A 26,629-nucleotide genomic window follows, 5' to 3' on the forward strand; every position below is an offset into this window, starting at 1 on the left:
GCAACAGAACAAATTGTAGCTATGACAACACTATGGCTGTTTACGAAACCGCCTACTATACTAGCAGAACGTAGTGATTTGACCTAAATTCAGTATGTCGTAAGCAGTATGTGAACAAGAGCAAAATCTGCAGTATGCAAAAACTCCCCGGATGTCTTACTACTTTTACAGTAAGCATAAGACCAGTCTGTCTTGTGTACTGTTTCCCACAATGCACAGCGCTCGTTGCACTTTTTCTTTTTCCTTCTTTTTTGACGGGAGGAAATCAATTTTTGGGTGCTGTGAAGGTCATTGAATTACATATAAACCACTTCCTAACTTTTTAAATCATAAATGTATGCTAAAGAAGCATTTTCACTATCAGCTTCGCCGTTGTTTACTTCCGCTTTCCAAAACCGGAAATCTAGTGACGTCTGGTCCAGTGTACTGCAACACAGATCCAACAGAAAAGTCATACTACATGCTAAATTCAAACGCAGTATGTGGTAGTCAATACCTACTGCCTACTTCATTAGCAAGTAGTATGTAGCAGGCCGTTTCGGAAACAGCTTATCTTAAAACCAAGCGGCAACCTCCACTCTAAAAATATGAGTCCAATGTGGAAGTGCTAAAAACTGCAGTTCGTTGAGGATCTGCTTGAGGCTGGCTCCGGAAATACATGAATGGGAAAAAGCAGATATTTACAGCAGAAATAAACATGTTTACAGCCTGGTACAAAAGACGAGTGTAGTCTGGATGGCTCATTTCTCGATCGGCACACACTGTAGAGGGGATGAATTTCTTTCTAACGCTGCAATTTTGAAGATATTGAGATTACAAGTCTTCCAATGAGAGGCACAGCTGACTTGATTGACAGTAGTGAACACTGTAGCTGTTGGCTAGGAGGCTCAAAGCCCGCCTCTTTACACCACAATCGCTCCACAGCAGCAATATGGCTGCCGCCGACTATTGGCCTCAAAACACTTCTTCAGAAACAGATGGGTGACGTCACGGATACCTTGTCCATATTTTATACAGTCTATGCTTTAAAAAAAAAAAAAAGTCACACATTTTTTTTAACCAATACATTATTTATTGTTGCTCATAATATTTTGCTTTTGATATAATTCCTATGTTACAGGTACAATGTGCAATGCTGTATAAAAACAAAACATTTCTATTCAAACCCAAATGATACTTACGGTTCTACTAGTAACCACCACAGAGAAGTGCTCTATTCTTTATCTGGCTTCTTCTGCAGTTATCTTAAAGGGTAGGAGGAACAGTTGAGGTTTTTATGAAGCCTATCAACATCGTGACACACAAGAGTTTGTTTGATTTTTCTCTGAAAGGGAAATGTTACAGGTTAAGATAGAGTTTAGAGGTCAACGGTAACATTATAATAACGATTTTACACATCGTAACTGTCTCAAGTTGTGTAGCTTGAGTCAGCATCGAACAGGGTTTGGCTAGTTCAACGACATTGACCAAACAAACTTGACTTTGACAAACTAGTTTGTTGGGTTGCATCGTGGGAAATATCGGCGACAGGTTTAGCAAGAAATTAATGTGTCAATTAGAAAATACAATATCTGATTCTGCTGCACTGTTTTTGTTTCCTTTTATTGTTTTAACCTTTTCAGTCTGGTTATACTATGGAAATGTAATGCTGAAGAGTTCTATTCTGCTAGGATGCCCCAAGTTGGGTTTCTTGCAGAGGTATTACTTAGTTCAGTTATTTTTGAGAACACATGCACTACTCCTAAAGTGATAATTTTACTGTGAAAGACATCTCAAAAAATCCACAGGGTGGATACAGGGATGGCCATGGCCCACTTTGAAATCTGACTGCCAAAGGCCTTACTTAGTAACGGCCATTTGCCTTACCGGAAGCTTGGGCTAAAATCAACTTTTGGGTTATTGTTGCAGGAGGCTGCTGTCTGCTTTCTTTGCCCTTTAATCTGGCACATTCCCTTCAGTTATTACTGTAAATTTACAGTGAGTGACTTAAGACAAACCTTTGGCGTAAGTCCTGAAATGTTCAAGCTAAGAAGATCTCAGTGTTGCCACTCTGTCATGTTTCTTCATAAAGTATACAATATAATTAAACTAGGGCTGTCAGTGTTAATTATAATGCAATTAAGATCTTAAATAAATCCATTTTTGGTTTTAATTTTGTGATATTTTGACCCTTATGTTACACCATAGATAAGCTGCCACTGTGTCTTTCTGCTTCCTGCTGCCACCTTGATGTAAAAAAAATAAACTAACTTGTGATTGGTTTAGTAGACAAGTCAAAAGTAATATTCACTTTGTGTCAAACAAAATGAAATATCATCAAAGTACTCCATGTTTGAGCGTATACAAGCTAAGCCTCAAGGTGCAGCTAATCAGACTGATGTCAGTTATTATTTTGGAGTGTGCAAACCGCAAGGAAACCTGTGGATTAAAGTAAATCAAACTAGATGACTACAGGACTTGGATAAAAAACGTTTTACAATTTTAATATGGGCTTAAAAATGATTAATTCTTGAAATTCAGTGATTAGCGTGATTTGAAAAATGTATCTTTGACAGCCTTAATTAAAATGAAAAATACCATCCTTTGGATACTTCAATGTTAGCAGTCAAAGCAGATATCATTAGTGGAGATAGAAGGGGTAAATACAATACAAATACTCTGTTTGTATAAGCACACACATACTGCATTACCAAGGGCCCTAGTTTGGCCCCTCCAATCAAAAGAGTCTGTTCGGCCCCTCAGTGCCAGAATACCTTCAATAACAGAAGTGCCATCTGAGTGAACCCAAAGGTTTCCAATCAAGTCACTTATTTGATAAGCGTCATAAAAAACCTCGACCATGTCCTGTGCATCTGAAACTCAGTAGCAGGAGGGTTAAAAAAATATGTATTACTTACTGAGGATCCTAATTATGCATCATGATCAATGTCTTGGTGAGGTTTTCATTCCATTCTGACTTGTTTTTCTTCTTGAGTGCGGACATTTATTAACAAAAAACAAAAAGAACTGAAGTAATACTTCCAGGATTAAAAAAGTGTAAACTCTCACAAAATATAAAACTGACACATTCAACCATAAATTATAAACATGTAGTCATGCATTTGTTCACAGGGCTGCATACCATTTAGTCTTACTTTTTTTTTATCTTACAAACAAATAAAGTTAGATATTTCTCATGTGGTATGTCATGGATATTTACATTATTATTCATTAGTATTTGATGCATTAGTGTGTGGAGAGTCATGGAGGATGCTCCCAGAGTGAGGATTAGAGTGTTTAAAGGACAACGAGTGTGGTATCTTGTGCGTGCGTGTGTCTGTGGAGGGTTTTTGCTGAACTGGAGCAGTGGTTAAGGTTACCTTGGTAACTATTTTGCCTAAAAAACCCTACTGAACTTAAATGACATTATCTGATGTCCAAGCTGCCAAAAAATCTGATGTCAGGTTATGACAAATGTCTTATGTGATCTGATGAAGGTTTGCCAGAAACAAACTCATGAGACGCCATAAGTGGACTCGTCACAGTCTGAGCCATGTTTTAGGTGTGATACCTCTTGACCACAGTAATGTACTGCACTGACAGATTGGTGTACGCCTGTGATGGTTGTTCACTCGAGGGTAGTTGGAGGTCTTTGCTTGTGTCCAGTGATCTATGGAGGTCCTGTTTGAGGTGCCTGTGGAGACCCCTGGTAGGGTTGGGATGGGGAGACCCACGCTCCAGCACTGGGGGGACGGCTTGGCTCCCCACTGCCTGACTGATCCAACTCAGCACTGTCGCAGTCAGAGTCATCACACAGGGACCGACTCTGAAGAGAGATAGAGAGAGAGGGAAACAAAGGAAAACACAACCTTCAGAAACAGTTATTCAGATCCTGACTTTTTTTTTATTGAATTTTCTGTTGGAGGAAAAAGGTCCAAAATCATTGGAAATTAATAAGATACATTTTTTTTTATAGCAATTTGCTATAAAAGGCATAAACAGATAAAAGGCGTTTTTCCACCGCAGGAACTTTACCCCTGAACTAGGGACTTTACCTCTGAACTACGTGCGTTTTGACTGGAGGAACCAGGGTCTAAATTTAGTTCAGGGGTAGATAATCTCCCCCCTGAAAAGCCCCTATTGGGGGGTAGTACTTTTCAAAGGTCCTGGGACTTTCGGTTGAACGTAACGGTGTTTGTGGAGTTTACACAGTTGTTGAAACACAGAGGGAGTTCCTGGGAATGCATACTAGTTTAGTTTTTTATTAAGATTTATTATACATTTTTTTATTATACAAATTCAATATACATTTTTTTTCTCCATACATCACTTGCCTGATTTGCACAATCTACCCGGATCTTCAGCCCGCAGTCGAAACACAGACAACAATGGGGACAACACAGGAACCTTTTAGTTCAGGGTAAAGTAGTTCTGGGGGCTAAAAGACTCCGGAACTCTTGGTCGAAATGCACCTATAGTCGCATACAGCAACACAAAACATGCCTCATGTCTACAACACTATCACCCCCAGCCATAATGTCACGCTGCAAATAAACACATTTTCCTTGAAGAGCTTTATCATTGAGACAAGAACCACTACAACAATGAAAATAGTCCATCAGAAGTCCACGTATTGTTATCAGCTAATTTTTCTTAAATTATCAAAATTAAAAGTACTAGTTCTGCAATAAAATGTGACCTCCAACTGATGTTTTTTTACATTTGGAATATATTCTGTAAAAATTATACAGAATCAGCTTTATTGGCCAGGTATGCTTGAACACACAAGGAATTTGTCTTTGGTAAACTGTGCTCTCTTTGTATTAAGGCATAAGAATGAGGTATAAAAATAAAATAATAATATAATGATAATAACAATAATAACATCAACTATGAACACAAAAGAATAACAAATAAGCATGACTAATATGTACAGGCTAAAAATAATATATGATAATAGTGCAGTGGTGAGTAGTGCAAAGATGCTAACGTGAAAGTGAGGTAGTTTTTACATTAAAAAAGTATATGTAGGGGATAGTTAAATAATAAAATGAATAAATAAATAAAAATATGTGAATTATAAAAATATGTGAATTAATACAGTAGTTAATAATGAGATCGCTGGTCAAGCCTAAATCCACATAAAACGAACAGACAGAAAAATTACAGCAATCAATAAATAAAAAAAGACTTAAACAAGTAGGATTATAATAAACCCAAATAAATAAAATTAAGTAAAAATTATTAGAAATGTAAGAATCAATAAAGTAAAATCAGTGAAATCAGTGAAAAGTTAAATAAGTCTGAATACCGGCAGAAAGAATGAAAGATTACAAACAGTAATTAAAATATTGACCAATTACTCAATTATAAAAAGCTAGAATAAAAAGATAGATCTTTATTTTAGTTTTAAAAACACAAAGAGAGCTCGTCCTTCTCATGTGAAAGGCAGAGAGTTCCAGAGTTTAAGGACATAAAAACAGAACGCTCTCTCTCCTGTGTGGAGCCCATGAAGGACGTTCATAGACGTTCAGACCTCAGGTAGTTACTTTTTTGGTACAATAAGGTACTTTGTCACTTTGTTTGTCATGTATTGTCCTGTGCTGTTTGTTGTGTTCATGTTAAAAGGAGTCTGACTCACTGACTCACAGGTACAAATAAAGTAACCTTGAACCCTTACAGATACGTATTGCAGACAAAATCATGTTGGCTTACATTTTTTTGTCTACAATTGTTTTACTCCCTGATATATCAATATATCCTTTAAAAAAAACCTCACTTGCCTGAATTGTTTAAGGTGATCTTCTGTACACAATGTGTAAAAATTCAAATAAACGGAGCATTAAAAAAAAAAAGTTGGCTTATTTTCTAAATTAATAAGATATTTTTTCAGAATTCTGAATTAAGTTCTTCACAACAAAATTAAAAATCTCCTGTTTTTCATAATTAAGGAGATACTGGTACCTCAAAATCCCAGTTGAAGCTCTCATATAAGCCACTTAAGGAAGCAAACGTGCCCTGACTGTGAAGTTTAATCCAGCATTATTCTGGTTTAGGTTTGAGACTTTGGGACACGCTTACGTCTTTAAGTAAGATGGTAGTGTTATGAGTTTGTCTTTGCTCAGGCACTTTAAAGCTTTGTAGTTTTCAGACATAGATCCAATTCTGATCTGCTGCATGATGCAGTGTTTGTTCAGGATCTGTTGAGCTAGTATGGCTGATGTACCTGAAATGCTGGCACTTGATGATCATGGAGTGTCACTATGTCACAGTTAGATGTGTTTTTTAATATTTCATGATGTGCTCAGCTCTCTTTTAACCTTCTAGGGACGGGTGTTACAAATAATCACTCAATGTACATGTTATGATGCTATGATTGTGTGACTGTTCTCAGTTTGTATGTTCATACTGTATCTGTTCTGAACAAAAAAACTATAAATATAAAGTATAAAGTAACACATTGCACTAACTTGATGTTGTTACTGGAAAAGACCAATGCCAAAAAGGCTGGTTGGTTTAATCTTTAATAATTCATTTGATTTTTTAGCTTTCATTTGATTTTATTATTTAAATGTCCTCAGTTATTTTCCATCTCTGTGATTTTTGTTTGAAGTTGTTTGTGCATCAGTCAGAAAAAGATGACGTAAGCTGACACATGCGATCCTCTGTGGAGAGGTTTTACCTCATTAGGATTCTGCCCGGCGTCCAGCTGAGCTTTGGCCTGACCCAGGACTCCGTCTCGCTCCGACAGTCCATCTGAAGCCTGCGCGGGATCTGTGTTGTCCGCCGGGATCTCGGACCCCTGAGAAAGGAGGTCATCGCTGCGGTCGTCCAGCCTGTCGTCCGTGTTGGTGCTGACCACGTCGGGGGTGCCGCTGTGAGAGTGGTCCGTGGTGTGGCCCTCCTCTCCATCTGACACTGACAGGTTCTCTGAGCTGAAGGTGGACACCGACTGACACTTTGTGATGCTGGTCGGACGTCTGGAGGGATTAAAAAGGACATGACAAGAACAAAAACAGGTTTATAAATCACAGTTTTCTGCATTTTGTCAGAGAGGCGGGAGCCCGAGGGAATTTTCAAGTGACAAAAAACGCCAAGTTACTCACCGTCTCCGTGGTAACTCAACCTCACTGTCAACTTCCCCCTCCTCCTCCTCTGATGACACTCCACGCCTCTGTAGTTGGTAAAAAAAGGTTTAAGTTTAAATGATCAAAGTGTCGCCAGAGGAATGCTGAAGAGGGACCAGGATCTCTGTCTGTACCTGTTTGCGTGTGATAGCTGCTCTGTACAGGATGGCTGAAGGTGTGAGGTGCTGGCTCCCAATTCCCCCTGATGCCCCTCGAGGCAGCCTCAGAGCACCCGCTCCGTCATCCTTATCCTCCCCATCATGAGGCAAACGTGGAGATCCCAGCGACCCCCTTCCTGCTGCTGCCCCCCTCCCGCACGGCGAGTCCGGGCTGCTGGAGAACGGAAACGACGCTGCATCCTCGCTCGGTGTGTCGCTGCGTGGAGGAGTTTCTGTGAGATCATCCAGACCAGCTGCCCCCACATCTGACCCTCCTAACCCTGCAGAAGCACTGAGGCTCCCACCTCTCTCCAGCCCGCCTACTGAAGTCTCCCCTTTGCCCTGCCCTTCGGCTTCCAGCGTGGTGCAGATGAGGTCCGGGCTGGAGGAGGAGAGCTGTCTCTGCTGCTGCTCATGACTGAGGCCTCGTGAGGCTGCAGACGGCTCAAGGAGCTGCTTGGAGGTGTTGTTTGTGGAACCGTTAGCCTGGGCAGCTGAGTCCCTACTAGGAGAAGACTGAGTCGCCTTAAGTCCAGCCAGGTCTCCGCTGCTGCCCTTACCGGGCTTACGGTGGCGGGTCTTTACTCGTCGAGAGCGGCTGGGAGAAGTGGAGCTCCTGTTGGGGCAGGCTGGGATAGTGACTTGCATCACTGAGGAATCCATTTTGGGAATGATTACCTCAGACTTAAGGATGTCTGGCCTTGAAGAGACAAAGGGATTAGTCAACACCAGCCTGATGAATATTCATTCAGCCATTCTTGTGTTAATCTTTTACCAAATAATGACCAAATGAGACGTCACACCTCTTTCCAGAGGGCAGCTTCTGCGGGACATTTCTCTTCTTGATGAGTTTGTCCATGGTGTTGGAGGAGCTGCTCTGTCTGGAGCTGTGATGCTTAAACAAACCGGGATACTTTTTATCCAGAGACTGCTCCCTCCTGAAAAAAAACAAAACGAATAACTCCAGTGCTTTGTTTCTTACTGAATGCCTTCGTAACCTGTGTTCATGGAGTTTTTGTTCATACTTCTGCAGCTCTTTTTCTTTGAGCTCCAGCTGCAGCATGACAGCGCTGAGCTCCATGTAAAGGTTGTTAGCCCTCTCCAGTTTCCTCTCGTAGTGCTCGCGGATGTCCAGAGCATGTCTGAGAAGGAAATGAAAGGCTGCTGTCATTGTGCATCCGCATGACAGATTCTTAGTCCTCTACAAAAGACATGCACTCAGGGCACTGATTTCATGCACAAGGGCGGACAAAGGGCATGACATGTGGAATGTGACACACTGAAAGTGGCCTCATATGTGGAGGCTTAAAGTAAAAGTACCATCATGTACTGGTTGGATACACCCGGGTTACTAACAAATTACACATATGAGATGCAAAAAAAACAGACCTGAGTTCCTCTCTGCGGCGGTTTATGAGCTCCTCATCGAGCCGGTGGAGACAAGTACCCTCAGATTTAATCTTCTCAAAGTGCCGTTTCACCTCTTCTCGCCATTCAGCCTGAGGAGAGCACAGTGCAGTTTAGCCAGTTTGTTTTTAGAATATTTTATTTGTATCTTTTTTGTTAAATCTTTCTTAACATATACACACAAATACCCTGTGTGGTTTTCATTTTCTACCTTTAATGTGTCTGTATTGATTCTGGTTGTAAAAATACATGTCTCTCTAGCTCTCATACACAACAGACACAAGACACATCTTTAAACCCTCACAATGACAAGACATTGTGAAAAGTGTTTCTCCCAGATTTCAAAGTTTCAAAGTAAAGTCTTTAAATTCCATCTTTTATCCAACTAACTGTCTGAAACTCAAAGACTCTTCATTAACTGTCATAAATGACAAAGAACAAGCAGCAAATCCTCACAATGAAGCAGCTGAAGTCGGCCAGTGTTTGACATTTCTTCTTGAGAAATGACTGAAATGATTTCTCTTTCATCAAAACAGTTGGTTTACTTCATTTTTATAACCGAATATTGGATTCATCTTTGCAGCTCTAAGGTAAATGTATACTTCGTGTGTCTTTTGGTGTAGTTACTGATCTCACACATCGAGACAGGAACTCTAAGGGGCAGCCATACCTGAGACTTGAAGTAGGTCTCCTGTGGAGTGGACAGCACATCAGCTGATGCTATGTCCAGATGAAGCAGGATCTGACGGAAAGACGGCCTATTCCTGGGCTTACAGCTCCTGCGAGACATGAAATACAACAACAGATAATCAATACAGTCCTTAAACCACAGTCTGAAGTCTCCCCATGCATCTGTTCTCTCAACCTTTACACGTGCTGCTCTGATGTGCTCGTTTCTCTGTCCTTTTCTTTCCTTTAACTGTCCATTTCCAGGTTTTACTCACCAGCACTGTTTGAGGAGGATCTTGAAGCCATCAGGGCAGCTCTCGGGTACAGGGAGCTGCAGGCTGTTGTTCCCCACCCCCCAGATGATGGCAGATGAGTCCACATCTCTGTAAGGTATCTCTCCAGTCAGCATCTCCCACAGCACCACTCCAAAAGACCTTAGAGGTAAATCAAGTTATATTCATTTAGGAAGATTCTTTGAGGTCGATGTTAGTTTAGCATAACAGACAACAAATCAGTTTAGTGATATCAAATAAAACAAAGGACAACTCTGTCCATCAGAGGAATGCACATTAGTCCTTTAGGATTTTAAAACAGTACCAGCTCTTCTGCTTTATAAAAATGTTTATCAAACTTACCAGATGTCCACTTTTTCTGACACTGGCTCATTGCGAATGACTTCTGGAGCCATCCAAGCTACGGTGCCAGCAAATGACATCTTTGTGCTCTTGTCACTGAGCTCCTTTGAGGTGCCGAAGTCAGAGATCTTTACCAGATCATCATGTGTGATCAGCATGCTGCAAAGGTGAGATAACGTGTCAGAATTACAGGAACATAATCACAAGTCGGACATGAACGCTCAGGTGTTGTGTCCTCAAGTTGTGATGAGTTCTTTGACTTACTTTGGGGACTTGAGGTCTCTGTGGATGATTTTGTGGAGGTGCAGGTAGTTCATCCCACCAGCAATGCCCATGGCCCAGTCGACCAGGAGGGAGGGGGTGATTTTACGGCCCGCCCTCAGCACCTCGTACAGCTGTCCTTGAGCACAGTACTCCATCAGGATACAGTAACATGGAGCCTGGGTGCACACACCCCTGCAAGCAAGTAAGCACAGCAGCAGTCAGATAACACTTCCTATCAAAGTGGGATTGATGCAATTAAAACACACGTGATCCCACAGGATCTCCCGATTCTCCTCACTTGAAAGTGATGATGTTGGGGTGCTTGAGCTTGCGGAGGTGTTTGATCTCAGTCTCTTTGATGTCCCGTACTTTCTTTACAGCCACTTCTTCTCCGTGGAACTTGCCGAGGAAGACGGCGCCCTGCGCCCCGCTGCCCACCCACTGCAGGTCAGAGATCTCCTCAAAGGGGACCTCCCAGGACTCTATACAGAGACCAACAATCCCAAAAAAATACGCTTGGTAAGTAGATGGGAGGTCATGAGGCTTACGCTGGAGTTGCACAAGCATTGCAACATTTTTCAGAAGCAATCTTTGAGTAATTACTTACTTTAAATCCCTCTCACTTTGCTAAACCTCCAAAAGTCAATGTGTACTCTTCCAAGGGTTTGCTGAGCAAATGCTACCTCCATGCTCCACATGACAATGGGCTGGCAGTACAAAATTACATCATACCAAAGGCCTGTCATGTTCAAACAAATGGCATATTGATAACTTATCCGGCAGACCATTACATTTCTATCCAGAGATAGAAATCAGGGGGAAACACAGTCCACTCAAACTCTAATCTGTCTGTCATCCGTCATATTGACTCTTCTTAAATGACTGTGAGAGCTCGGTCACTAAGGAGAGACGAGCTGCGCAGAAGAAAAGAGACAGCCGAATCAATTCTTCATGAGGTCCACAGAAAGTGTCGAGATCTCTGGAGAGCTGCTGCAGCCCAGGCGGATGCACATGACGCCTCTCCTGGCCAGCTGTGAAAACTCACAGCAGCTGATGACTGAGAGTGAGCCGGGCTGACGGGGCCGTGAACAGAGTCACGCCTCCAGCTGGACAAGGTGGCAGTCAGTCACAGAGTAAAGAGATTTACTGAGGTCCAGTGTAGAACAGAAACAAAGGACATTTACTAAAAAACGTAAGTATCCTTTTAGCTGAAAGCTGTAGCTGCTGTAGATTCTATCAGATTAAGATGAATCATCAAAGAAACAGATCATCTTATGAAACAGCACTTTGTTCTAGGCTTTTGGCTCCGTACAAAATCAGTGTGTAGCTAAATTCTGTTTACAGATATTTATGAGCTGTGAACAGAAAAGTCCGCACCAAACTTCTCAGAGGGTTTCATCTGAATAAAAGTTGGAGCCTTAATTGTTTTGGGGAAATAAATGATCCTGCATTATATTTCTGAAGAGCTGACATTAGAAAAAAAAGTGTTTGAAATCAGCTCAACGGGCTCTTTTTCTTCTCCATCACATCATTACACATCTAGCAGATAAGTTAGATTGGTTTTGTGACCTTTTTAAAGGCAGTGAACCTCAGGTTGGAGCCCCTAGACTCAATAGATATTGATGCATGATCCAGCTCTACTAGCACTGAAAACACAGTATTGACGAATTAAGTCAGTTCAAGGTGTAATTTTTCCTGTCCTTTACTTTCACTGAGGTGGAACTTTAAGAAACATGACTTCTACTTGTCATTAAGTATTTTAAAGTTGTGTTATTAACTTTGATTGAAATAAAGGCTCATAATACCTATCGAAACACTATCCACTTCAAACGTCATCCATAAGCTCAGGTATTCATTTAGGTAACTCCATATTCACAGTAGCACCACAAAAGATTTGCATGGTGAATGAATGATATGGTAAAGTGACACACTTCTCTAACTCAACCTTCTTATTCAGCATTGAACTCTCCTGTGAAACCCCAGCACAGAGTCAAACAGCCCACAGAAAGAGGATTTATTATAAACATACCTTCATGGCTATGTTTGTGTTCAGTGGAGTATGCTTTTCCAATCATGGTCCAGACAGGTTTTAGGCAGCCAAACAGTCCCTCCAAAAAACCTCCACTTCCTGATTGTAGCCGGATGTTATCCGACTGGCTGCGGACAGCCCCGGCCTCCGGACTGTGCCCAGCCTCGGCCCCGCCACACTGGCAGGCCTCATGTTCATGTAGTTTTAGCACACTGTTGTCGAAGTGAGCCGAGGGTCCATCACTGGGAGTGGGGCTGCTGCCGCTCGGTGCCACCTGCGCGCCTGTGTCGATGGACAGCACGTTACGGAGGACACACTGTGTGGGGGTCAGGTCCGTTTCGGGGGTGCACGCAGGGGTGTCTCCATCGAGTCTTCGATACGGGGGCTCTGAGATGGGGGTGCTGAAGCCTGACAGGGAGGGGGAAGGGGCACGGGGCTCATGGATACAGGTCCCACTCATCAGGGGTTTCCCCAACACAGCAGGTCAGGGTGGATGGAGGATGGGAGGATGAGAAGTAAGCCTGGAAGAAAAAAGTTATGATAACAAAGCATTAGAATGATATATGAGTTTTGTATTTAATCTATTTATTAACAGATCAACAGAGAGCTTGCTGCCTTTTGGGGATAATGAGAGTGGAGTAACTTCAGCACTGGACAGCTCCAAGTGTTAAATTCAGTTCTTTTTACAATTAGGAGCTGTCCAGTGCTGAAATGGCTGCTATACTTTTACTTCTATTGATTCTGTGCTGATAAATGAATAACAAGCGTAAGTTGTTTGATGCTGTTACCATTTACAGCACTAGCCACTGATACTGCCTCAAATATAGTAAGGGGTATTTGCAGGTATGCCAGTCAAGGCACCAACCACTTAAAAATGTAACAAGTTAGCCCCAGGCATCAACTGGTTTCAGGTCATTTATCTTGTGGCAAAAATGTAAGCAATCAGTTATTTTCCCACCAATCATATGACTTTAAAAAACAATAGTGTCAGAGGGGTTCTCAGACGTCTCATATCTCAGGATCTATAGGAGTGAAACAATGATATAAGAACATCTATCTCTAAAGTGTGCACCAACTTATTTTATTCAAGCAATGCCAAGCACCACTGGAGTCATGCTGGGAATTGGGCACACATCCAGTCCCCCAGTTAAAGCACACAGTCACTCCATTTCAAAATCCAAATTCAGTCTGAATCATGCCTCTTCTGTGTGTGTATGAATGGGAGAAACCAACATGCCCAGTGGAGCCATCACCCAGAGCGGAGGTGGGCTTTATGAATGAACCGAACAGAGGTTGGTTGAACAGCCATCAGCTCTGGATGTCACCTGTTCATAAACTGTCCCTCCGAGGTGCAGCAGTGTGCCACAGCATGAGAGCCAAATCACTCAGCAGCTCCCACATGCCGTCCGTCAAGCTATGAGTGAGGAGCATCGTGCGCACCTGAAGAATCTGACGGATTGCATAACCAGCGCACAGAGTGGATGTACACGTAGGTCCGTGCGTGCCTGCATGTTGGTGTGAGCAACGAGAGGGGAGAGAGAGAGCACATGTATCCAATTCATATATCCTACACCAGCTCCATTTCTTGTACTGCACCACTGCACGAGGGGAGCGAAATGAGAGCGTGAAACAAACGCGCAATAAACAACCACGAGGCCTGTGCAGGAAGAAGCAGAGCACACAGGCACACAAAATGCAAGAAGATCAATCTTTAAATAACTGAGGATGTGATGATGACACTCAGCAGCATCATAGTCGACGTGCATGAATCTCAAGCCCGATGCCCACTATGTGCTCCATGCCAAGTCAAGCTGCCGCAGCGTCTCCACATTTAACTGAGCCTTGGCATCTACACAAATATCCCGTAATGTGTGCTTCCTTGCTGCACAAATATGATTTTCTAGCTTTCATCGACGATGATTGCTTTCTTGGCAGCATCAGTTCAGTGGTGCAGTGTGAGCGGCATGAACGCTACCGCACCAAGCCACGGCATCATACCTTACCGTCCTGAGATACCTGATTTCTGATTCAATCGGCATTAAACCGGATAGTATGACATTCCCATACCTTTTTGCCTGCTTGATGTCGCGTTGTCAAGTGAACGGGGTGGGCTCGGCTTTCTATTTTGTCGCTGATGATGAGCAAGATCGCTGTAGTTCTCAGGTCCGGGCTCTCTGTTGTATTTCCAGTCCCGATATCCACGAGTTTCACGCTACCGGATGGATCCCAGCGGGCAAATTGTGTTATCAATAACCGGGTACCCATGCAACGTGAGGCGCGCTGGGTTTTTTTGGGGGGGGAGGGAGCTGTCTCCTTTCCAGTGCTGAATTGACGTCACGGAAATGCGAGTTGCACCGCATGGGGGCGCCACTACCATCCTCTTTGCAAATACAGATACAGAGAATTGTATATCAGATTTTCCATCAGCACATCCATCTTTTCTGCTCCAAAAATGTGTCGTGGTGAGCTGATTTTCATTCACTGGTTTCTGTTCTAGACTGCAGCCAGAAGATCCCGGACAATGCCAGCATGTCCTCCTTTTCATTCTGCTGCTGCTGCTGATGTGTCCTTGAGCAAGACGCACTGAATCTCCACCGGATCCATAGATGCAGGATTGAAACTGACTATGCACTTTGGCCTCCGTGGTTAAAAGAAATACAGAATGTATCATAATCATGAACAAGATACATGTTTAAGAACTGTTAATGGAGTGGATGCATTACAGAGACAAAACCATGTGGGAAAATAAACTTGATATGTAAATTAAAAATATGATAAATGCATGTTTAATACCTCATCTTCATAACTACAAACAGCTGCCACCACTGACTGTACATTATGCTTCTATACCAGGTGTGCCAAACGTACGGCCCGCGGGCCAAAACGGTCCGCCAGAGGAACGACTTTGCGAAGTGAAAAATTTACAGAGTAAACATTAACTGCAATTTTTCAATAAAAGTAACTACTATTTCAAATTTGTCCTCTGGGGGTCACATAAAATCATAGTGCTGATGGAGCGCACCTAAACGGTGCTCCGGGACTTTATTTCTCAAAGTGAGAAAATAGATTACTTGCTGTTTGCATAATCCGGTTTAGATTCATAAAGACCTTTTAGAGCACTATAAGATGATCCGCTAACTACTAGCACTAGCACTACACTCCCGCATACAACATTGTCCAGCAAGCAGTCTGTTCATGCTGGAGCTGAGGGGTCCATAATAATCAACTTTACCTTCTTCATTATTATAATGATCTATCTGTTCTTTTGCAGTAAACATTACATTCTGTGTCAGGTGAATGAGTAACCTGGGGGGTTGTGTGTGTTCGCAGGGCTTTCATGGCTTAAAGAGTAAAATATTCAGCCCCAATATGAGACTCATAATGGCGAAAAAATACAACAGCTGTTTTTGTAGAAAGATAGTTCATTAAATGTGAAAATTTAGAGAATGCACTTGTACTTTTTTTGCACTAAAACAAAGGGGAAAATGTAGAGTTGTCGTTATTTATGTGTTATTATGTCATCATTTTACTGGTCCGACCCACTTCAGATCAACTTGGGCTGTATGTTGCCCCTGAACTAAATTTAGTTTGATGCCCCTGCATTACAGGGACAAAACCATGTGGGAAAATAAACTTGATATGTGAATCAAAAACATGATAAATACATGTTTAATACCTCATCTTCATAACTACAAACAGCTGCCACCACCCACTGTACATTATACTTCAATACAGTCAGTGGTGGACAGTAACAAAGTAAATTTACTTGAGTACAGTACTTAAGTGCATTTTTTGAGTATCTGTACTTTACTTGAGTATTATTTTTTGTGGGTACTTATTACTTTTACTCCACTACATTCAGAAGATAATTATTGTACTTTTAAATCCACTACATTTCTATCAATGCTCTAGTTACTCACTATTTTAGCTTTGAAGTCAGATCATGAATTTCCTTCTCTTTTCTCAAATCTGAGCCCTAAGACAGTAAAATGTGTTTGTGTAGTTCTGTTTGTCTCAGTGGTTTAGTCATACCTGTATATCGTGCGTCTCCACGGTTGAACGTGGAGCAAACACAGAGCAAGTTTCACTCAGATCATGCAGTTCATTTAGAGGTGGAAATGATGGCTATAATTATCTTCCTGAACACCCATGGTCATATCTTCAACACGTGTTAGAGGTTTTTGAAATGAAGAATGATACGTATCGTTTGAAATGTTCTCCCTGTTTCCCACTCTGCCCAAACATACAAAGATTCACTGTCTAACCTGAGAAAGCGTGTTGAGCTACGTAAAATTTGTTTTATTCCAGATGAACATTTCAAACTAAGTTGTTTTGGCTTGGAGTAACTTAGTTTCTGTTTTTATTCCATGGTATAGTTTTAGAGATTTCAAGTAATGTTTTCTAAATGAACATAATGTAACCGAATGTACCCCTGTATGTATTCTTGACTGCATTTATGTATTTTGAAAATACAACGTTTTGAGATTTTTTAAGAAGTACTTTGAATACTTTTTAAAAGCAAGTGTTCCAGTACTTTAACTCAAGTAATAATCTGACAGAGCAACTTCCACTTGTATTGGAGTAATTTTGACCTGGAGTATCTATACTTTCACTTAGGTAATGACGAAGCTGTGTACTTTGTCCACCACTGTATACAGTCACTGGTTGGTCTCTGTTGTGCTCCGTGCGTATGTAATGCCCCCCTCTAACCTGAAGAGGGCGGCACATTCGACTTTACTCGCGCTCCGCACTGTTTGACCCTTGCCGCTTGCCGTATTCCACACACGGCGGGATTGAATTGAAGTAAGGAAGCCAAAAACGTCACAACAATTTACCATGTGATTTTGTTTTGTTGGGTGGAAACACGGCAAAATAACTGACCACATTCTACAGGTCACACTCAAAGGTAAGTTCTAAGATTCGTAAAGTAAAGATTGAAGTGTTGTTGTAGCGTAAATGAAAGTAGTTAGCTGGAGCCAGCTAGCTAGCTAACTCTGATACACCGTTAGCTAGTTTTATAATAGTTTAGACAGCTTCTGTGTTGTGTCAGGCCTCCACTCTTCTGTGTTTCCTTACCTGAATTGTCCATCGTTTGTTTTCAGTGTCTCTCCGGGTTCGAGATGTGCTCTCTGGCGTTGTTCCCCCCTCCACTGAGCTCTGGACAGACCACTCTGTGCGAGTCCAACAATGAGCTGCTGTCTGGTACCACCACTGAAGACCGGCGGAAACAGGTCAGGTTTAAATCTGCTGCCAGTCAACATCACATTTTTTTATACTTCAGACTTCAGAGAACAACATTTATCCGTTAAGGACTTTGTTTGTGTCAAAGCAGCAGTGCAAACACAACACAGAGCAATGCAGACCTACAACCCATGTAGACTGCAGACATGTGCAGCTTTAAAAAGTCAGCTGTAAGGAGAAGCTTTTACACATTTTAACTAATAAACCAGTGCTAAAAGACTTTGCAATGACCCAGTTCCCAGTTAGCTCAATTGTTGACTATCAGTTCCTTTGGGTTGTTATTGACTAGAGTCTAGGGTTGGCAACTTTCTCACTACTAAATAAGGGACAGGTGCACGGTGCCATGGTGGTGTGAGCATTATGTGTAAATTCAGTGTATATTCTGATTCTGATTCACCTGGAAATGAAGAAAGTGTGTATATTCCCTTTAATCTTTACCGTATCATTATGTAACCTTATATGAATAAACCTAAAAAAATACACAATTTGGCTCTTTAAATAAAAAAACAGGCAAAAGAAAAATTAAATGCAAAAAAGGAGTATGACTCACCAAATGTACTTTTTCCATGGATACTTTTTGCTGCTCTTGACTGACTCAAGCAGTCTTTTGTCCTATTGCACAGCCAGAGAGAAGTCCTTACATGACAAGTCACAGTTTACAGATATTTGAAGTTCATTTTTGATCAGCTCTGTGCTGCATCTGTTTCTTGAGTTTGACCATTTAATGGCCATCAGATGAGAAAATCCTCTCCACACTTTTTTGCAGGACTTGCCGCATTTGAGGGGGCCTGTGATTGGATGACAGGCGGTGTGATTGGCACATGATCTGCCACTGCCGTTTTATCTGATCTATGATCTGTAGAGTGCAGTCTGCTGTATTTACAAGAGTTAATAGTCAATATTTGGGACAATTGAGTTCCTGTATGAAACAAACCGATTTAGCCCAATATACAGGATGTCCTGGTTAATACGGGACAGTTGGCAACCCTACTAGAGTCTCAATTCACAACCTGATCTGAACACCTCTTAGATCAATCAGAATCAGAAATACTTTATTTATCCTGGGGGGGGAATTCAGACATTAAAGTTGTCCCTATACAGAATAAGTAAGAATATCAAATAACTTAAATAGAAGAAAGTAATTAATGAGATATAAATACAAGTACAATGAAAATAATGATCAAAGTATGTATAGGAGACAAAATTAGCGATGTAGAAAATACATGGTTGAAGTCCCTGGAGATCTAGCTACCGGTATGACATGTGAGATCTCCCTGTGCAGACAACATGGTCGGAGGTCTCTGTGCTATCCCAGTACGCCCGGACAGTCTAGAAGCCGTCAATGGAGACGTTGTGGTCGGGAATATCCAGATGCAGCCACGTTTCCGTGCAGCACACCATGATACAGTACATTCCTGAAACTCCGTCTGACTCCTGGCTAGTCCTGTTAGGCCGTCCTTCTTATAAACCAGAGATCTCACGTTGCCCATGATGAGAGAGAAGAGACACAGCTTCCATCTCCTCTCCATAAACCTCAGTCTCCACCAGCTCTCCTCCCTCGTAGCTTTATGCCTTCATGTCACTAAGTCGTATTTGACTTTATATCTGTGCCATGCTTATTAAATGTCTCTGTCATGGTTGTGTGTTCCCTGCAGGACTGTAGTCCTCTCAGTTTGTATTTTCCAAGAGAGTCTCTGAAGCTGCACAGTCGCACAGAGAGCAGCAGCAAAGCGGCCTTCCTGGATCACTCAGAGACTCTGTGGATGAGGAGTGCAGCAGCATGGTACGTAACACCAACATGAAGATAAGGTGTTAAAATCAAAGCATACATTGATGCTTTCTATGTACAAAGTTGCAAGTATATGATACCTCTTGCAGTTATGCAGTCTGGCAAAGTTGGGTGTGGCTAAATAAACACAAATGCAAGGGTTTTTTTTAGAGTAAAGTCGTCCATAAATTAACCATTTAATGACCACATGTTCTAAGTATTTCTCTCTTCTGTTTTAGGAGGGATGGTGGCTTCTCAGGGTTACTCACTGAAATCACAAACTCACACACAGAAGGTACAAAGTTTGCTTTCATACATAATAAGTCGATCCTGTCTTTGTGTGTGTGCATGCTCTGACTCACACTCCTTGGTTTCTCCTAGTGCCTAAATGGCTGTCAGTGAGCTCCGGTTGTATCCTGGCATTACTCCAGAGAGTCTCTTCTTTTCACAGCTCCCTGTTTCCACATCTCACCGTGAGTTTTTACTCACTGCTTAAATATGCACTGATGTCACAATATGATACACTTGATCACTAAATGATCGATACGTTTATGCATCACCTGTTTGTCTTTTTTTTTTATAGTTGAGCAGTGAAAACATGATCGCTGAGTTTTCACAGGTCCTGAACTGGTAAGTACCAAAGTTGAAATCTGAAGTTAGCTTTTGTTTTCAAAGGGAAACATTCTGATGATCTGAAAATGTTTAGTCTTCAAATTCTTCACTAGTCTTCAAAAGCCAGAGATTATTGAAGTCTGCAGACTACAATAGTTGACCTGCTGTTTTATCCCTCTTGTCTAAACAGGTCTGACTGTGTAGTGCGAGCCTTTGCATGGCACACACACACGGATAAGTTTGCTGTTGCCCTCTTGGACGACTCCATTAAGATCTACAACCCCAAAAGGTACTGCGACAAAGCTCTGAAGAAGATCTCAACTTTGTTGTTGAAAAGATGATACCATAAAAAGAATTACAAACACTTCTCTTGACTAAACCATGTCACTGTTAGAACTTTGATGCGGCATTGAACCCATTTCTTCAAGCTGTTTATAGATTTTGACTCTCTCTCTAAGTGCAACAACTCCCACCCTGAAGCATCGCCTGCAGAGGAGTGTTGCAGCGGTCCAGTGGAAGCCACTGTGTGCGTCTGCCCTCGCTGTCGCTTGTCAGAACTGTTTACTAGTCTGGCATGTGGACCCCTGCTCACTGTCTACCAGGTATGTTAACTGTAATTTGTTACAGGGCTTTAAAAATGCTGTAATAATTTCCCTCATAAAAGATGCTCAGTAAATATGGAATTTATGGCTCTTTGAAGGGAGCTGTTCAAAAGACTGGCTCTTTGGCTCATTGTTATATTTATTTATTTTTTAGAAGTCAACCAGGGGTAACCCGTTTTTTTTTTAATCAAGGAAACAATCACTGGTAGCAGTTATAAGATACGATTTGGATCAGAATAATTCAAACTTACACATCCCACCAATATATTAACTCTATTGGTGGGAATTATTCTGAAATATTGATTAGAATTTCATTTCACATTGTAAACATTCCATAAGATAGTGTCATATCTTCATGCTTCCACAGTGAGATCACTATTTTGAATTTTCCCTCACCTAAAAAACTTTGTGGCACTATAAAAACTATGCAGGCTACAGATAACTTCCATGCAAAACAACTTTACTGTAAAATTTTCCACACAAGAACATTTTAACACTACAGAAAAAAATATAAAATTAATAAATTAGAATAAATACATATGTATATAAAAATATAAACACAACTAGAATAAAAATTAGGACATTATAAAAATGTGAATGCAAAATTGAGCTACCCCACCTGGTGTTTCTACACCTGAACTACTTTACAAACAGGAGCTCAGCTCCTTGACTCGAATCCACATCAAAACAATGTAAACAATAACAAAGTGTAGACAATAAGTGTGAACAAAAGACTCATGGGGCACGCAGGTGACATGTGAAGGCAGCATGGGCAATCTGCATATAAAAACGGCTCCCAAATGAACGGCTCACAACTGCGAATTGATTCTTATCGTTCACTTAAAAGAGCTGTTCAACAGGCCGACTCTTTCATGAACATCACATCTCTAGTGCTCAGAGTTTCAAAAAATTGAGGTGCAAAAAAAGGGAATCTGTAAATTGCATTTGAGACTGTTGTAACAGTAGAATCTGCATGCAAGGAGCTGCTTTGTGTATTTGTGAATAGCACTTTTGGGACTATATTAGAACACTCATCTGGACCCAGGTTACATTCATAGATTAGTTATCTTACTAAGTCTTTGTTAGATATTAATACAAATGTCATTAAAGTGTCAACAAAGTTATGTCCTGAATATAATTGGGGACTAATTGTTTCAGTGTCCTGTGAATTCGATTTTTTTGAGTTTTAATTTTGCTAAACACTGGAGGAACCCTGTGACTCTTTTCTTCCTTTTCTCCATCCTCTTTCTCTCGTCACATCCAGGCCTTCCTCAGGCTGTGCTCAAGTCCTGTCTCATCCTGGTCACTCTCCTGTCACTTCCATCGCCTGGTCTCCGAGCGGCTCTCTCCTCGTGTCAGCCTCGCCCATGGACACTGCATTGATGGTACGAGACAACCCCTGCATCCTTCATGAAATGACTGAAAAAGTGATTAAAGCCATGTACTGTGTTGCTGTGTTTGTGACTGACATTCTAATGTGCCTCAGGTTTGGGATGTAGCTTCAGAAATCTGTGTGCCGCTCCAGCGAGTTGGAGGAGGCGGGGTCACCTTCCTGTCCTGGTCCCCTGATGGGAGCCACGTCCTGGCCTCGACACCGTCAGCCTTGTTCAGGTGAGACAGGAACTTTCACAGGACCTAAAGGCGTGATATGAAGCGCTGCCAGCCCACTCACCTTTCATGAATATTGATAAGCATGTCAGAGATTAGCGGCATAATCTGGAGTCTAGCAAGTGAGGAAGATAATGTGTGGATGGGAATTGGGGTTTCAAACATGGATAAGTTAAAGTTCTTTCTTCAGGGTTTGGGAGACCAGAACGTGGACCTGTGAACGCTGGCCATGTCTTAAAGGTCGCTGCCAGGTAAGAACTTGTTTTATAGATTCTGCTCAGTCAGTTGTGACTTTTGTAGATTATGTATTCAGCTAACAATGATGCAATGTTTGTGTTTTTCAGTCTGGCTGTTGGAGTCCAGACGGGAGTCGACTTCTCTTCTCCGTGCAGGGAGAGACGGTCATCTATGCTCTGACTTTCACTGATGCTCCAGGTTATCTGCCTTTCTCAATACAATTGATGATCTCGCAGCTTTGTTGACTGTGTATTTTCAGCATCGAAGGGGCTTCAAGAAAAAGTCTTAAAACTTGGAAATGAGCTAGCATTGAGCACTTTTCACTCCTTAGTCTCAAAATCCATGCTTTATGATTGAAACTGTCTTTACTGGAGAGATTTCTGGTCTACAGCGTGACATAGCTCAGTAAATACACCACTCAGAGGTTTTTAATCATATATGTATCTTATGTTAGCTCCTGCTAACAAGATGCCAAATGACACTGCATTTTATTTCTGTCACAACAAACATTATCTCGCTGGACAAGGACAAGTAGGAATCTTATGGTTAGTGACGTCAAAGTGAAGGGATTGTAACTAAGTTCTTTTAGCTTATTTAACCAGGTTGGTCAATTGAGAACCAATTCTCATTTGCAATAATGACCTGGGCGAAAAGGCAACACAGGTGGCATGACAATAAATAAAAACAAAACAAAAAACAGAGGGGACGAACAGAGAAACCTAGAGACAGAACAATACAATACAAAACTCAACTCAACTCGACTCAACTTTATTTATAAAGCACTTTAAAACGACCACAGCCGAACAAAGTGCTGTACACAAATAGACAAACAACGCAGGCATAAAAACAATTCAAACACAAGATAATAAAACAATAAAAACAATAAAACAATAAATAAAAACAAACCATAAAACACTAAAACAGGAGCAGAGTCTCATGCAGGGTTGAAAGCCAAGGAATAAAAACTGGGTTTTAAGATGAGTTTTAAAAATGGACAGTGAGGAGGCTTGTCTAATGTGGATGGGAAGCTCATTCCATAATTTTGGAGCAGCAACAGAAAAAGCTCTATCCCCTCTGAGCTTCCGTTTTGCCCTTGGTACCTCCAGGAGCAGCAGATCAGCTGACCTGCGGCACCGAGCAGTTGCGTAGGGGTGAAGGAGCACACAAATATGACAGGAGTGAACAACTTGAAAGCAAATTAAAAGCAAGTGCAGTGATGTTGAGTTATGGGATGTACTATGTTTTTGAAAGTGGCGAGTGGAATGAGAGAGGTCAGCTTTAGGGATTGTTGCAGGTGATTCCAGTCGTTTGCAGCAGAACACTGGAAGGAGGTGTGACCAAAGGAGGTCCGGGCTTTGGGTGTGATGAGGTTGATAAAGTTACTTGAGCGCAGGCTACAGTTTGTGCTGTGAAGTTTGATTAGTGACTGTAGATATAAAGGGGTTTTACCAGTGAGGGATTTGTAAATGAATGGAAACCAGTATGTTTGTCTGCGAGAGTGGAGTGAGGGCGAGTTCAGCTGAGAGTACAGGTGACAGTTGTTAGTGGAGAATGGGGCTCCAGTGACAAAACGGATAGCAGCGTGGTAAATGACATCCAGTCTGTGAAGGAGAGTATTAGAGGCAGACCTGTAGGCTATGTCTAAGGGCTCATTTTTGGCATAAATCCAAAATCCATACAAATTTCCAGATCCTTTTTGGTGAGGGGACTAGGCATACGATAACCTCATCTCTGCAGCACTCTTTTTTTAATTGATCAAGCATGATGGGGGGGGAAAAAAGCAGAAAACTTGTGCAATTAAAACCAATAAGATGATCTGAGTATTTATTATTAGTGTCTTGGAGGAATTGATCTGTATCCTGTGATTTTTATTCAGTAGGAGTACCCACATGCACATCAGCTGGACCACAGGCAGCAGCAGTGGTGGCCGACCTATCAGAGACAACCTTTAACACGCCAGATGGAGACCTCATGTAAGAGCTGCAAATTAAAATGCTTCATGTTTGTCTTTTAGCCTACCAACAGAAATTAACAATGAACAACATAAGATGCACAAAGCATCCTGCCACCTTAAAGATTAATATACGTTTATCTGCCGGCCACTTAGTGCATGGTCTTCTCTATTACGTGTCACTCACCTCTGTCTAATTTTTCTTCCAGTGTTGGAGGAGAGATCCAGTCTTTAGCTTGGGACCCAACAGGAGAGAGACTTGCTGTGCTTCTCCAAGGTCTTTATCTCTTTTCTGCTCTCACAACATAAACCATGTCAGTGTTACATGTGTTCCTCTTCTGATTACTCATCATCTCGGTCTCTGTGTTCTCTCAGGTGATTCTCAGGCAGCAGGCCGGCCCGCAGTCATCGCTGTTTTTAAGACGAGAACCAACCCCATTTTTGAACTCTTACCATGGTGAGTTCATGGTCACATTTCTTAATGTTGTAGCTTGATTAGAGCTAAGTAACACTGTTTCATGTGCTGAACATTTCTTGTGTTCTTCTGTTTAGCGGTTTTGTTCAAGGGGAGCCCGGGGCAGAGCCGAGACTGATGCAGTTCCGCCCAAATTTTGAGCATGGAGCTCTGCTCACTGTGGTAAGTCCTACCTTATTTATGTCCTATCGATTCAGTCATATTGTCATGTTTCTGCTTCAGATATGTTGGAGATAAAATGTTTTCTTCCATTTAATTTGGGGTTTTTAGAGACACCATTAACACTGGGATTGTTGAGGCTGTAGATTATAAGTACACAAGGCTGTTACATCCTTTATTTGAGGCTGTGTGGTCAGGAGCCTTAGGGCCATCGAACCTTCAGCCAACAGGTTCACTACTGCTCGTTAAGGTAGCTCATGATTTTATAAAGGGCGAATTGTGAGTTTAGCAAAAAGTTTTTTAACCCAGTTCTGGATAATATATTAGTTATTGATACACCATGATACTTTGAGTCACCATGAACCGTTTTCTCTAGGATGTTAAATAGGTTTTTAAAAGTCTCAGTTGTATCTCAGTAAATCCTGCAGAAGGCCTCTTAAATGTATGCTCAATCTGGCTTTTTCTTTTGCACTACATCACCTCTAAGTCATATTTATCTTTTTTGTTCTCAGTGCTGGTCCAGTGGAAGAATTACACACGTGCCTTTTTACTTCCTGAGCACCGGCGTCCCTCAGTACGGCCTGAGTGGCAGCCCGTCTGTGCCACGACCTCAAGCAAGACCTGCGGACTTCGCCAATCAGTCGCTTTTTACAGAGCTCCTCTCTTGACCAACCCTCACCCAAACATCATGTGCAGACTATTCACTTTTCACATCTTGGATTATTAATAAATGTGCAAAAGCTCATGTTACACTAAGACTTATTTCTATTGCAATACAGGGATTAGCCAACTTACTAATACTGGACTATTTTAATTTTGTATAGCTCTTTACAGACAGTTTAAACCTAAGGCCTACATTACCTACAATGCAACTATGCAGAAAACGATGTTGTCAGAGATCAGATCAATATGCTATAAGGTGTGTAGCCTTAAGAATACTTATGTTCAGATAAAGGACTGTATGGACGTAGTATCCGTGACGTCACCCATCTGTTTCTGAAGCCCTATTGCTGCTAGCGAGCATTGTGACGTAAAGAGGCGGGGCTTTGAACCTCCTAGCCAACAGCTACAGTGTTCCCGACTTGCCTGTCAATCAAGTCAGCTTGGCCTCTCATTGGAAGACTCTTAATCTCAATATCTTCGAAATTGCCACCTTAGAAAAAATCTCATCCCCCGCACAGTGTGTGCCGATCGAGAAATGAGCTATCCAGACTACACTCGTCTTTTGTACCAGGCTGTAAACGTGTTTATTTCTGCTGTAAAGATCGTCTTTTTTGAATTGGTGTGTATGTGGTTTCCGGTACTTCCGGAGCCAGCCTCAAGCGGATCCTTGATGAACTGCAGTTTTTAGCACTTCCACATTGGACTCATATTTTTAGACCGGAGGTTGCCGCCTGGTTAAGCCACATTCACTCTCAGCTGTCATCTCTTGGAGCGATGTGTTTGAGTCTTTGCACCCCAATTTGAAGCCATGAAACAAGTTTTTCCTCTAGTTTTGTACGAAATCTTATGTATTTAATTGTCAGAGGATGTCCCAAACCCTTACTTTTGGACGTTTTTAGCTAATAAAGTAACATCTAAATTTAAAGCAACACATTTTTGTTAATTAAGTTGTGTATTTGGATTGTTAATGGTTCACTTTGATTCAAAGACTGACACTGTGAGGGCTTAATGAGGCTTTTAGTACTCAAGAAAGAGCAGAGAGGGA

General features: G+C 41.6%; 2 protein-coding genes across 4 annotated transcripts; one reads left to right on the forward strand and one right to left on the reverse strand.

Moving 5' to 3' along the window:
* Nucleotides 1–253: 253 nt before the first annotated feature.
* Nucleotides 254–17,491, reverse strand: map3k12 (mitogen-activated protein kinase kinase kinase 12). 2 transcript variants are annotated; one of them, XM_034695523.1, is made up of 14 exons: nucleotides 14,336–14,585; nucleotides 12,269–12,789; nucleotides 10,538–10,721; nucleotides 10,240–10,431; nucleotides 9,976–10,134; nucleotides 9,616–9,774; nucleotides 9,342–9,450; nucleotides 8,654–8,763; nucleotides 8,290–8,406; nucleotides 8,068–8,202; nucleotides 7,241–7,964; nucleotides 7,086–7,153; nucleotides 6,662–6,959; nucleotides 254–3,805 (listed from the first exon to the last, which is right to left on the reverse strand). In XM_034695523.1, exons 2-14 carry the CDS (start codon nucleotides 12,726–12,728, stop codon nucleotides 3,650–3,652), a joined length of 2,871 nt encoding a protein of 956 aa, XP_034551414.1. In that variant the 5' UTR covers nucleotides 12,729–12,789; nucleotides 14,336–14,585; the 3' UTR covers nucleotides 254–3,649. The 2 variants fall into 2 exon arrangements, with proteins under 2 accessions (XP_034551414.1, XP_034551413.1); XM_034695522.1 differs by lacking the exon at nucleotides 14,336–14,585 and adding an exon at nucleotides 17,345–17,491 and having other exon boundaries at nucleotides 1,058–3,805.
* Nucleotides 17,013–26,509, forward strand: aaas (achalasia, adrenocortical insufficiency, alacrimia). Of its 2 annotated transcripts, none has more exons than XM_034695524.1 (17): nucleotides 17,013–17,174; nucleotides 17,371–17,499; nucleotides 19,165–19,292; nucleotides 19,517–19,572; nucleotides 19,659–19,750; nucleotides 19,861–19,907; nucleotides 20,080–20,178; nucleotides 20,348–20,491; nucleotides 21,756–21,876; nucleotides 21,978–22,102; nucleotides 22,290–22,350; nucleotides 22,444–22,534; nucleotides 24,213–24,309; nucleotides 24,497–24,564; nucleotides 24,663–24,744; nucleotides 24,840–24,924; nucleotides 25,434–25,671. In XM_034695524.1, the coding sequence occupies exons 2-17, from the start codon at nucleotides 17,389–17,391 to the stop codon at nucleotides 25,587–25,589; spliced, it is 1,563 nt and encodes a 520-aa protein (XP_034551415.1). In that variant the 5' UTR covers nucleotides 17,013–17,174; nucleotides 17,371–17,388; the 3' UTR covers nucleotides 25,590–25,671. The 2 variants fall into 2 exon arrangements, with proteins under 2 accessions (XP_034551415.1, XP_034551416.1); XM_034695525.1 differs by having other exon boundaries at nucleotides 17,014–17,174; nucleotides 24,216–24,309; nucleotides 25,434–26,509.
* The last annotated feature ends 120 nt before the right edge of the window (nucleotides 26,510–26,629 follow it).

The sequence above is a fragment of the Notolabrus celidotus genome, chromosome 11 (assembly GCF_009762535.1).
Source record: "Notolabrus celidotus isolate fNotCel1 chromosome 11, fNotCel1.pri, whole genome shotgun sequence".
Taxonomy (NCBI): Eukaryota; Metazoa; Chordata; class Actinopteri; order Labriformes; family Labridae; genus Notolabrus; species Notolabrus celidotus.

Coding starts and splice junctions, on each gene's coding strand:
- aaas (XM_034695524.1), top strand. CDS start 17,389: ATGTGCTCTCTGGCGTTGTTCCCCCCTCCACTGAGCTCTGGACAGACC. Junction 17,500..19,164: donor CTGAAGACCGGCGGAAACAG/GTCAGGTTTAAA, acceptor TGTTCCCTGCAG/GACTGTAGTCCTCTCAGTTT. Junction 20,179..20,347: donor AAGATCTACAACCCCAAAAG/GTACTGCGACAA, acceptor TCTCTCTCTAAG/TGCAACAACTCCCACCCTGA.
- map3k12 (XM_034695523.1), bottom strand. CDS start 12,728: ATGAGTGGGACCTGTATCCATGAGCCCCGTGCCCCTTCCCCCTCCCTG. Junction 6,960..7,085: donor GTTGAGTTACCACGGAGACG/GTGAGTAACTTG, acceptor TAATCCCTCCAG/ACGTCCGACCAGCATCACAA. Junction 3,806..6,661: donor CCGGGCAGAATCCTAATGAG/GTAAAACCTCTC, acceptor ATCTCTCTTCAG/AGTCGGTCCCTGTGTGATGA.